Source organism: Monoraphidium neglectum (genome assembly GCF_000611645.1).
Source record: "Monoraphidium neglectum strain SAG 48.87 unplaced genomic scaffold scaffold01105, whole genome shotgun sequence".
In the NCBI taxonomy this organism is placed as follows: domain Eukaryota; kingdom Viridiplantae; phylum Chlorophyta; class Chlorophyceae; order Sphaeropleales; family Selenastraceae; genus Monoraphidium; species Monoraphidium neglectum.
The window spans coordinates 3,898-15,489 of NW_014012523.1; the positions used below are offsets into that span (position 1 = coordinate 3,898).

Genomic DNA, 11,592 nt, shown 5'->3' on the forward strand with positions numbered 1-11,592 from the left:
CCTGGTACAGTACCCTTGAGTGATTCCGGGTTGTGTTGTATAAACCATCAAGAGTTACAAGCGTGTACACTGTTTCTCGAAAAAAGGTCACGTCGGTGGTGGGGAGGGTGCAGATGAATGCAGCATTCAACACCGCATGGACTTCTGGGATTACTTTTCTTCCTTCGTTTGACGCAGTTTCTGGACAAGAAGACGAACTTGTCCGCCTTGGTGTCAAATCACTCGCAGGGTGCGGCAGATTGAAGTTTGACTGGGTGAAGTCAACGAGTCACCGAGTGATAGGGGCAAGTCATCAGGTGACGTTTGTGGCCAACCCACACGTGTTCAAACGATCGAGGGCTATATGCCCTGAATTTCATGTGTCAGAGTGTTCAAAGCGTGTTAATATCCCGACGTGTTGCTCGGAGGCTCTGGTCAAACATAAGAAAGAGTGATCTGGCACCACACGCGCTGGATACGTAACGCGCTCGCAATAAATATGGAAGATGATCATCTTGCAGAATCCAGGTGATCACCTTGATGGGCGGTCGCGACCTCACAGGATCTCGATCGAAGTCTGTGCTGACGCTCACAAAACAAAATCATACGCGCGCCTCAGGTGGTCTGGGTTGCCTGACGACCTTTTATGTGACGTTTATACTCGCCTGGGCGCCAGCGAGCTCTCGGCGGCCCGGCTTGCATGCAGCGCCTGGCGCTTTGGAGCGGCGCGCTGCGTGCCAGCCATTCGCGTGCGCCCAAAGGACCTTGAGAAAGCACTCAAGGTGTTTCCACACATATCAAGTATCACGATCGAGGTCGAGGTGACAGCATCTACGTCAAAGCATGGCGCAGCGCCTCGCCTGCCGCCTGGATTTCTACGCTCCATGCGTAACGTCGATCGCGCGACCGCCAGCGGTGTGCGGCACCTGCGGCTGCTGTGCGCTGGCGACACCGACGCACTCGACATCATCGCCGACGCCATCGCTTTCCCGAGCAGCGCGTGGCGCGGCATCACGCGACTTGACTTGCAGAGCATGCATCCCTCGCCCCGCGCGCTGCAGCTGCTGGAGAGCGCGCTCCCAGCACTGCAAGAGCTCGGGGTCTACCGGGACCTTTTCACGACCTTCAACAGCATATTCCTGTTGTGTCCGCTCAAGTTTCCAAGCCTGAAGTCCTTCACGCTCCAGGGCGGCGACAAGGGGGCGAACCTCAGGATACCACCGTTCTCTGCGGCGCTGGAGCGTTTGTGCATTGCCGAGGTCACTGGCCCGCTCGACATTTGCGTTGAGTCCATCCCCAGCCTCAAGGTGTGTTAGACGTAAGCATGCGCGCATGCATGCGCAGGAGTCATGATTGCACAGGGCCTGCTGCTGCCGCCGCACAGCCGGCTAATCCATACCTCAATATTGACCTTCCGTTGCACCTAGGCGGGTGCAAGAACCCGAAATCCTAAACCCTAAACCCTCATCGCCTGCAGAGTATCGAAGTGCGCAGCATCCCCGAACTGCACGTGCTCAACATCGCTCGCTTGACCGGTCTCTTGTCTCTGACCCTGCACGACCTGCCGGAGCTGCGGCACCTGCAAGGATCCTCGTTTGGCTTCGACGAGCTCGAGGCGCTTTTCTATCTCAAGCATCTGGAAAAGCTCAGCTCCCTCACCTCCCTCGAGCGCCTGGCCATCACCGGCAAACGTCAGACGTGCTGCGTGCCGCGGTCCATAGCCGCCCTGACGCAGCTGACGCATCTGGAGATCGACCTGCGCCGGACCGCGGGCGCGAGGTTCGGGCCAGACGCAGAGTCTGCGCCGCTGGGGCTGTCTGGGGAGCCGGGTGGGCTCTACCCGCCGTCGCCGCTGGTCGGCTGCACCGCACTGCGAGAGCTTGTGATCCGCGACAGGGGGGCACGACTGGCCGTGCCGCAAGATGCCCTGGAGAGCCTGGCCGCCCTGGAGGTGCGCCAGTGCGCGGTGCATTGCTAGGCTGCGTGCGCGGCGTCCTGGGGGGCATGGGCGCCCTGCTGTGCGCACTTGCAGTTTGCTTTGAGCCCGGGGCTGCATGCCAGCGCTTGCGCCGCGCACGGCAAAGCTGCCGCGCGGGCAGCAGCGATGAGCAAGCACCTGGACGAGCATTCGAGCAGCCATCTCACTCGTTTGAACCCTGCAACACTGCCTGCCGACCCCACAACCCAGGTGCTGGATCTGGGGGGTGTCCTGAGGCCCCTCCTCCCCCGCTGCGTGCGCGACATGCCGTCCCTCCGGCGCTTGGTGGTGCCCCAGGGCGCTGTGAACCCCAAGGTGTTGAAGTATCTCAGCCAGCGCGCTGGCATGCGGGGCGCTCGCGGCAGGGGCGGCAGGGGCAGTGGTGAAAGCCTGCCCAATGTGGAGGTTGTGGTGGTGGAGGCGCACCCTGGCACCCGGATCCCTAATAGCACATTTGGCATTTGGCGCAAGCGCCTTGCGAACTTCCTGCGCCGCCTAATAGCATTGCGCTGAAATGCAAAGCCAAGCTTGGCTTTCGTCCACCCTCGGCGCCATGCTTCTGGTCCGCCTGCCCGCCCTGCCTGCTGTGTCACTGCACTCGTCACTGCATACCTGCCGCCCACGCCCCTGATGCCCCGTGTCTGAACCCCTGATCGAGTGCCACACAATATCATTGTAACCGTGTTTTATGTCACCTAGATGGCCCCTCGCTTCCGACCAATTTGAAGATGGTCGCGACGTGTTTGCGTGGTTGGGGCGCTGTGGGGCTGCTGCTAGCGACCCTTTCGATCATATGCAGACCTGGACATGCATATAGGTATGTCTGGCCAGAGCGCGGTGTGCCTCTGACGAGGCAATGGCACCAGCTGGATCTGAACACCTCACCCTGCCATATCGCAGGCTGGCAGACGACGCGTCTTGGCAGACAGAAAAGCATGAGCCAGGATACTGCGCCATGTACGACGTCTGCGGCCACCGCGCCGACGGCGATACGCTCAACTGCGCGAACAACACGCGCGCGGTGTCGCCAACGGGCGAGCTAGCGCTCACGCTGCAGGCTACATGCCCGACGCTCTGGTCGGAGCTGGGCGGCATGAATGGCACCTACTGCTGCACCCCCAAGCAGGTCGAGGTGCTGGCGTCCAGCGTGAGTGCCGCTTGAGCAGCTGCGTGTCCGGGGCTCGGGGGACGCGGACAGGGGCAGCACAGGCTGCCTTCAAGAAAGCATGCCCCGTTCACACGCTGCAGCCGCCGCCGTTGCTGCACCCGCTGCTGCTACCGCTGGTGCTCCCGCTGCTGTCGCCGTCGCCGCCGCCTCTCCCTCTGCTGCCACGGCTGAAGGTGCAGGCTGGCAAGGCAAACTGCGCTGTGTTTGCACTCCTGCACCCCGACAGTTCCAACCTGTCCCTCTCCCCCCCGCCCCTGCTTGCGCCGGCAGACACAACGCGCGCTGCCGTTCATCGTCGGCTGCCCCGCGTGCCAGCACAATTTCGTGCACCTCTGGTGCCTGCTCACCTGCTCGCCGGACCAGGCGACGTTTACTAATGTGACGGACGTACAGGCGGCGGCCGACACCAACGCGACGGTCGTGAAGGAGGTGGCTGTGTGGCTGGATGACGGGCTGTCACGGTCCCTCTATGACTCATGCAAGGTGGATTTCTCTGATAAGCTGGGCAACAGCACAGCACGGCGGCTGCAGCCCTCCTGCGTGTCTTGTGAGGGCAGCAGGGCGACGCAGCTTGGGCCGTGGTGGCGGTGGCGGCGTCCACAGCACGGTTGGGCTGCCAGAAGCTTCAGAGCCGCGCCGATGCGGCGTGCACGTGCACTCCAAACATCCCGGCCTCATTCGTATCAGCAGCGCCTCGGCTTCGGGGCGCGCGCTCTGCCAGCACGGCGCGGCCCCACAGCTGCTGGGTGCACGAATGCACGGGCCCGGGTCGCAGCGGCCGCCGACGTAAAGCGCACGCCCCCGCAAACGCACCCGCGCCGCCGCCGCCGTCCCGCTTGCGCTGCCGCCTTCCCTTCTGCCCAGGACGTCAAATTCGGCGCCGCGAATCTTCCCGCTATGACGTTCATCGGCGGCGGCGCGAAGACGCCCCAGGCCTGGCTGGATTTTCTGGGGGAAGTCAAGGACAAACGTGTCCCGCCTGTGGGCTCGCCTTTCCAGCTGAACTTCAACCCCAACGCGTCGTCGCCCGGCGCGGAAGGCGGGGGGCCGCCAGAGGGGATCTCGCCCGCGCGGGGGGCGCTGCCGTCGTGCGGCGACGCGGCGCTGACGTGCTCGTGCGCGGACTGCCCGGCGGCGCCAGGATGCGCGATGGTGGGCGCGAGTGCGCGGACTGCGGGACCCAGGGGGCTTGGGCGGCAAGGGGAGATTCGCCCGGCCAAGTTGGTTGTACAGTAGATGTGACGAGTCAAAGCTGAGTTGGCGCTATTACGTCAGACATTGGGTGCTGTCTCGCGCCCCGCGTTGAGCCCCCCCCCCCAAAAAAAACAATGAACGCCCCGCGCCGCCCTAACTCCTGGATCCCTGCCCCTCCAGCCGCCGCCCGGCCCGCCGCCCGGCGCCCGCGGCTGCCGTGCAGGCGCCGTGTCTTGCTGGGACCTCCTCCTGATCCTCACATACGCCGGGCTCGCCCTGGGCGTTGTGGGCACCTTTATGTTCCGCCGGCGGCTGCGGGAATTGCAAGATAGGGAGGCGCGGCTCTTCGGTGAGGCCGGGCTGTGGCTGGAGCCAGCGGTTTCTACAGTGGATCCCGCAGGCTGTTGCTCTGAGCACGGAGCCGCCGCCTGCCTGACTGATCCAGGGCCGGGGCTTGGGAGTGCCACAGGCACAGTTGAGAACGATGTGACCGCTTCTGAAAAGCATTTATTCTGTCATTCCTCCTGAGAGTTGTTTTGAGCTACCCACGTGGCAAGCGTCGCCGCTGCTCGACCCTTTGCCGCTGCTCCCGCCCGTCCCCCCTGCTCTGTGTGCGGCCGCGCCCACGACAACACAAGGCCCCACCGAGCCGCTGCTGGCGGCGATTCAAGAGGAGGAGGACGGCCTGCCGCTCTCCAGCGGCGCCGCGGGCGGCGGGGACTCCTTCAGCGCGCGGCGCGTCGGTGGCGGTCGCAACGGCGGCGGCGGCGGCGGCGGCGGCGGTTTTGATGCGCTTGGGGCTGAGGAGGACGACTCTGAGCCGCTGCCCGGGGATGAGCACTACCCCTGGCTGGAGCGGCAGCTGCAGAAGGCGTACAGGCGGCACGTGGGTGGCGCTGAGGGGGGGGGTCGAAGGGTCTAACAGGGTCAGGCGACTGGGAAGCCATGGCTGAGCCAGGGATCTCCGCTGACCACTGCTATGCCACCTGAGCCCGGGGTGAGAATCGAACCAGGGTGCGTCCGCAGCAATTCAGCTCGGGAACCTCAGGCCTGGGGGCCCTCCTCAACCTGCCATCCCGTGCCAGCTGCGTGCAGCGTCCCTTCAGCACCCACTTGTAACAGCGTCCCCGCCCGCCACCCACGGATGTGCCCCGCGACCTGCCCCCGCCGCCGCGCAGGGCGAGCTGTGCGCGCGCAGGCCGCTGCACGTCATCGCAGCGGGCGTCCTGCTCATCGCGTTCTGCCTGTTCGGCCTGCTGAGGTTCCGGCTGGAGACGGACCCTCTGATGCTCTGGGTCGGCCCCGGCAGCCAGGTGCGCGGCGAAGCTTCCGTACAGCTTCCAGGGGCGGCGCCTCGCGTGCGGTCGCCGCATGGCCGCCCACCCGTCCTCCCCGCTCGCGCTTTGGCCGGCTGCTGGGGACCTTGGACTAGGAGGCGCCCATTGCTCAACAAGAGCGAGTACGGCTTGCGGGCGCAGCCTGTCGCTGCCTGGGGACCCGCCCAAGCCCCGCCGCTCCCGACCGTCCGGCTTCCGCAGGCCGCGCGCGACAAGGCCGCGTACGAGGCCTCGTTCGGCCCCTTCTACCGCGTAGAGCAGCTGATCCTTACGACGACTGCTGACTCAGCCAGCAAGTACGTCACCCAGAGCGGCCTGCCGAGCATCGTGACGGAGGCCAACATACGGCTGCTTTTCGACATTCAGGCGGAGGTGGATGCGATAACGGGTGCGCTGAGGCGCGAGTCCATCGCTCCACGCAGCGCATATCCTCCCAACGGCACGCATTGCGCGCAGAAAGGGATTTGAGCAGGTCGTCAGGCTGTTTGCACTGGGCCTGGCTTGACGGACGTGGGCTTGCCGCGTGACACGAGACCCTGAGCTCACGCGCTCGCCCCGGCTAGCCGCCCGCGTTGCTGCCATCCCCCCGTGACCGCAATTCCCCCCCTCTCTCCTCGCGCCCCTGCTCTCCCCTCTCTCCCGCGTGCGCAGCCCCGTACCCGGGCCCCGACGGCCCGCCTGAGGAGGCCAACGCGACGCTGTCCTCTGTGTGCTTCAAGCCCTTTGGGTCGGCGTGCGCCACCCAGTCCATCCTGCAGTATTGGCACATGGACAGGGCCTTCTATGACGCCGAAATGGTGAGTGTTTGACGAGCAGATTTGCACAGCGAATTGCACTGTTGACGAGCCGCTTTGACCCTGATTTTCTCTGCTGGGACAGCCTGTCAATGCGACCTGTTTCGCAACCTGTTGGTGTGGGCTGATATGACAGTCTATTGGCATTGTTCTTGAGTGTATGTACCCGTTGCACTCAGGCCAGATGTGTGCCACCGCACTGCTCTATCTGGCCTGGCTGGCGTGGTGACCACGGGGCGCTGACCCCCGGTGACGTCACCCCCCGCAGGCCAAGGGGCCCTACAGCAGCACGCGTTTGTCGCCCGACTTCTGCTTCGGACACTGGTGGGGCTGAGGGTACTAGTTCGCGCGCATGTGTTTCGCGCGAGAGGCAGAGCAGGCCATGAAAATGGTGGCGAGCTCTCGCACCCTTCCAAATCGCCCGCTCGTGACCGATCCTCAAGCACTAACCCCATACTTCGCCCCTCCCTGTCCCCCCAGGCCTCCACTCTGCAGCGCCCCCCTCCACCCGACCTGCATCTCCTGCAATTCCACCCCCACACGGACAGGTACACCCAGTGTCGCAGCGCCTTTGAGGCCCCCATGGATCCCCACGTGGTGCTGGGGGGATTCCCAACAGGGCCAGCATTCAGGTTTGTGGGGGCATGCGCTCTTTTGAATGTGTATGTGTGTGTGTGTGTGTGTGTGTGTGTGTGTGTGTGTGTGTGTGTGTGTTAGGACGGAGCGGAGCGGCAACTACGTGGCAAGGCGCAAGGCTCCTTACGCGTAGCTTCTGCAAACTGCTGTGCTGTTCTGCCCCAAGCGTTCGCCCGCGGCGGCTCAACTCCTCGGCGAGCACTGGGTCGCCTGCGCAATTACGAAGGCTGCCGCGGCCAGCGCACCCCACGGCGGCGCAGTCGCCCGCCGGCTTGACACAACACCCCGCTGACCCAACCGCCGCCAACCACCTCCCAACCGCCAGGAACTACTCGGCCGACGCCACGTCGTTTGTGGTGACGTACCCTGTCGACAGCGCCCCCGCCAACCGCCAGGCCGCGCTGGCCTGGGAGGCCAGGTTCATCGATCTGGCCAAGGGGCGGCTAACACAGATGGCGGAGAGGGCCAACTTGACCCTGGCCTTTAGCTCTGAGAGGTGCGCGGTGTACGGCGCGCGTGTGTGTGTGTGTGTGTGTGTGTGTGTGTGTGTGTGTGTGTGTGTGCTTGAGGCGGGGGACTCGGGTCGTGGGTTTGGGTGGTGGGGTCAGGGTTGGGGGGGAGACAGCAGGGGAGGCCACATGCGCTTGTATTTGCAGAATGTGTGGGTTGAACGCGGCAGACCCAACACCACCCCTCTCTCACACATATCAGCACCCCTCTTGCAGCAACATCGCCATACTGCCATCCATGCTGCCGCCCCTCCCGCAGGTCTGTGCAGGACGAGCTGGCCCGCGAGTCATACACTGACGCCTCCGTCGTCGCGGCATCATACGCCGTCATGCTCGGCTACGTCGCCCTCGCCCTCAGCTCCCTCCCGCCCGCGCGGCAGGCGCTGCAGCTGCTGGTGCTCTCCCGCGGCGCGCTCGGCCTGGGGGGCGTGCTCATCGTGCTCGCGAGCGTCGCGGGCGGCACGGGGCTCGCGTCGCTGTTTGGGGTGTGGAGCACGCTGATCAGCTTGGAGGTCATCCCGTTTTTGGTGCTGGCTGTGGGGGTGGACAACATGTTCGTGCTGGCGCACGCGCTGGCGCGGCAGGTACGCGCGCACGCGCGTGTGCGCGCGCGTGTGTGTGTGTGTGGGTGTGTGCGCGTGTAGAAGGCCAGGGTGGGGGCATGATACTTGACTTATCGGGGCCAAGGGCTTGATGTTGAGCCGGGGGGGGTGGGAGGTTTTGGACGATTGATCCTGATGATCCACGGAGGCATCAGGTGGGGCGCGGGGCTGCCCGGCAAGGGCGCCCCCCGAACGGTCCCGGGGTGTCTGAACTCGACGGCCGTGGCCCCTGCGACCATTGCGCCTGTCGCCGCGGCCCTGCGGCTGCAAACATCTGTCCCCCGCCTGCCACGTGTGCATGCAACAGCGGAGCCAGCCGTCCGGCCGCCTGAGAACGATGATCTTTCGGCAAACCCCTGACAGCTGACAATGCCCCAGCGGGTGCGCCTCACCCAACACCCCCTCACCCCCGCAGGACCCAAAGCTGCCGCTGCCCGTCCGCACCGGCCTCGCCCTCGGCGCCGCCGGCCCCTCCATCACGCTCGCCGCGTCCTGCGAGGTCCTGGCCTTTGGACTGGGCGCGCTGCTCACGCCAATGCCGGCAGTCCGCAACTTCTCGGTGTGCGCGGCGCTGGCGGTGCTGCTGGACTTTGTGCTGCAGGTGCGGGCCTGGGTGGCTAGGGATGAGGCGCGGGGGGGGGGGGGGGGGGTAGGCGGAATCAGATAGATGTGGGTGTTATCTCAGTGAGGCGTTTGAGGGTTAGATGAAGTACAGGAGGAGAGGGAGTTGTCAGGTCAAAAGCAGGGTGATTACAAGGTACAGAGGGCAGGGGAAGCGCAGCTGGGCTTGTTGGGATGCAGGACTCGCTTCACGCAGCAGATGCGTGGTTGTATTGTTTCGGGGCTACGTTCCTACTGAGTTTTCCACCCGCGTCGCCGGCCCCTTCGCGTTCAGCAACGCCTCGGGTGGCAGGGGCTCGCGCGATGCAGTGCGTTATCGTGCAGTTGTCAGGGGGCGTTTCTGTGGCGGTTTTCACGGGGCGTTTGTGTGGCGGCGAGCCTCATTACTGCGTGATGAGGACTTTGTAGCATGCGGTTGCTGCGAGCCCTGGCCGGCTGGGACGAGAGAGGCCTGGTCAGCCGGCCGGGGCCGCGCCGAGCAGGAGGCGCTGATCCCCATCTGCTGCGCGCACACACACACACACACACACACACACACACACACACACACACACACACACACACACATGTACACGCACGCTCACACATGCACACGCACGCTCACACACAGGCACACACACACGCGCGCGCACACACACACACACGCACACACACGCGCGCGCACACACACACACACTGACTCATGACACTCCTTGCACGCCCGGCCCGGTTATCCCTCTGCCCCGCAACACAATCCCCGAACCCCCCCCCCAGGTCACTGTGTTTGTGGCGCTGCTGGCCCTTGACACGCGCCGCATGGAGCAGCGGCGCCTCGACTGCTTCCCATGCGTCAGGGTGCCGTACCTGGTGCGCAATGCAGAGGGGCCACCTTATTGCAGAGGGCCGCCCTCCCCGGGCCCTCCCATGGGGGCCCCCGGCAGGCGTCCCTGGCGCCCGCGCGGCGCCCGGCGGGGTTTATGGACGGCCCTGGCGCGCGCCGCCATGGGGGCGGGGCCGGAAGCTAGGAAGCTCGCTGACCTAGGCTTGCGGGGGCCCTTGCTGCGGCGGCCCTTGCTTCCTCCATCATCGACCACTCAGCCCCAACACTCAAGATTTGGTAACCTGAATGCACCCCTGGCACCTCACACAGAGTTGCACAAGACCTTTTCTCTCACAGAACACCTCCTACAGACATTCCCCCACCACACACCCCACGACGCATCGCTAAAACCTGGAATCCGCAACCCCCCCCCAACAGGACGAGCGGGGCCACTGGGTGCATGATGCCCTCGAGAGCGACGCAGAAGATGACGCCGCAGCCCCACCCGCCGGCGGCGGATGGGCGGCCGCGTTCGGGGCCCCGCGGCCGGCCGCGTCGGCGGCCGGCCCGGGGGCGTACGAGTATCAGGAGGAAGAGAACGCATACTTTGCACCGCAGCCGCTGCTGGGCGGCGACCGCGGCGGCGGCGAGCACGCGAGCAACGGCGGCGACGGCGGCGGCGGCGCCGACGGCGGGCGCGCCCACGAGGCGGCGGCGCGGGGGCGCGGCAGGGGCTCGGGGAGGCCGGCAGCCCCTGCGGGGATTCACGGGGCGCTGCACGAGCGGCGGGCGTCGCTGGGGGGGCTCCTGCAGGTGTACACGGAGCGGGTGCACGCGCCGCTGCTGATGCGGCCGGCGGTGCAGGCGGTGGTGGCGGTGGTGTTTATCACAGGTGTGAGCTGCGTGTGTGTGTGTGTGTGTTGTGTGTGTGTGTGTGTGTATGTGTGTGTCTGTGTGTTTATGTGTGTGTCTGTGTGTGTGTGTGTGTGTGTACACGAACATGTGCGCGTGCGCTCGATTCTGATCGTCAGCACGGCTGTGGCCCTTGCAATGGTAGGTGTAGCTCTGTGCCTATGAGGTCGCCGCCGCTCGCCAGAGCGGCCCCCACTTGCACCTTGGCCCGACCCCTCTCCCTGACCTGCTTCCTTTGCACCTCCACATTCTCCCTTGCCGGCCCCCTACCCAGGCCTGTTCCTGGCGGCGGCTGCTGTGCCGCGGCTGCAGGTGGGGCTGGACCAGGCTGTGGCGCTGCCAAGGGACTCGTACCTGCAGGTGGGGGCGGGGTCGTGTGTGAGGGAGAGGGGGTATGTGTGTGTGCGCGCGCGTGTGTGTGTGTGTGATTGTGTGTGCGCATGTGTATATGTGTGTGTGTGTGTCTGTGTTTTGTGCGTGTGTGTGTGAGAGAGAGAGAGAGAGAGTGTGTGTGTGTATTGGAGTGGGTGGCTGTGTGTGTGTGTGTGTGTGTGTGTGTGTGTGTGTTTGAGAGAGAGAGAGAGAGAGAGAGAGTGTGTGTGTGTGTATGTTGGTGCACACAGGAAAGGCATAGCTGTCGCATGTGACACAGGAAACTCCGCGGCTTTGCGCGCCAGCCCCTTGACGGCCGGCGTCCCCCTCCCTCCAGCACCGTCTGACATGTGGCAGGAGACCCATGCCACCGCTTCTTCGTGCGCCTGCAGTCGGCCCCTGCCAATCGCCACCGCCCTTGACAGCCCCAATCCTCCCAATCCAACGGCAACATCATCCCTCGAAAAACCCCAAACCCTGCCCCCCCAGCGATACTTCCGAGACCTCTATTCCACCCTGCGCGTGGGGCCGCCCCTGTACCTGGTGGTGCGCGGCCTCAACCTCACGGCCGGGGCGGGGGACGCCGATAAGGTCTGCTCCATTGCCGGCTGCAGGAAGGACTCACTCCTGTCCAGGGTGAGGGGGTTTTGGGGGGCGGGGTCAGTTGGGATGAGGTGGGGGCGTGTGGGGC

The 11,592-nt window shown here is 65.1% G+C and overlaps 2 protein-coding genes across 2 annotated transcripts in view; both read left to right on the forward strand.

Moving 5' to 3' along the window:
* Window positions 1-863: 863 nt before the first annotated feature.
* Window positions 864-1,957, forward strand: MNEG_6663 (hypothetical protein; the record flags this gene model as incomplete). The annotated part of the gene is made up of 2 exons (XM_014044862.1): window positions 864-1,286; window positions 1,457-1,957. The coding sequence occupies 2 exons, from the start codon at window positions 864-866 to the stop codon at window positions 1,955-1,957; spliced, it is 924 nt and encodes a 307-aa protein (XP_013900316.1).
* A 955-nt stretch (window positions 1,958-2,912) lies between these two features.
* The window catches only part of MNEG_6664 (Niemann-Pick C1 protein Flags: Precursor), a gene marked incomplete at both ends in the record, with an annotated part of 10,092 nt that continues 1,412 nt past the window's right edge, over window positions 2,913-11,592 (forward strand). Inside the window, 17 exons of the mRNA XM_014044863.1 lie at window positions 2,913-3,104; window positions 3,396-3,608; window positions 3,990-4,277; window positions 4,500-4,668; window positions 4,958-5,205; window positions 5,498-5,632; window positions 5,858-6,044; window positions 6,308-6,453; window positions 6,719-6,774; window positions 6,999-7,082; window positions 7,412-7,582; window positions 7,855-8,179; window positions 8,613-8,798; window positions 9,572-9,664; window positions 10,056-10,509; window positions 10,804-10,889; window positions 11,391-11,537. Coding sequence (XP_013900317.1) covers window positions 2,913-3,104; window positions 3,396-3,608; window positions 3,990-4,277; window positions 4,500-4,668; window positions 4,958-5,205; window positions 5,498-5,632; window positions 5,858-6,044; window positions 6,308-6,453; window positions 6,719-6,774; window positions 6,999-7,082; window positions 7,412-7,582; window positions 7,855-8,179; window positions 8,613-8,798; window positions 9,572-9,664; window positions 10,056-10,509; window positions 10,804-10,889; window positions 11,391-11,537 — 3,180 coding nt within the window. The remainder of the gene's footprint in view (window positions 3,105-3,395; window positions 3,609-3,989; window positions 4,278-4,499; window positions 4,669-4,957; window positions 5,206-5,497; window positions 5,633-5,857; window positions 6,045-6,307; window positions 6,454-6,718; window positions 6,775-6,998; window positions 7,083-7,411; window positions 7,583-7,854; window positions 8,180-8,612; window positions 8,799-9,571; window positions 9,665-10,055; window positions 10,510-10,803; window positions 10,890-11,390; window positions 11,538-11,592) is intronic.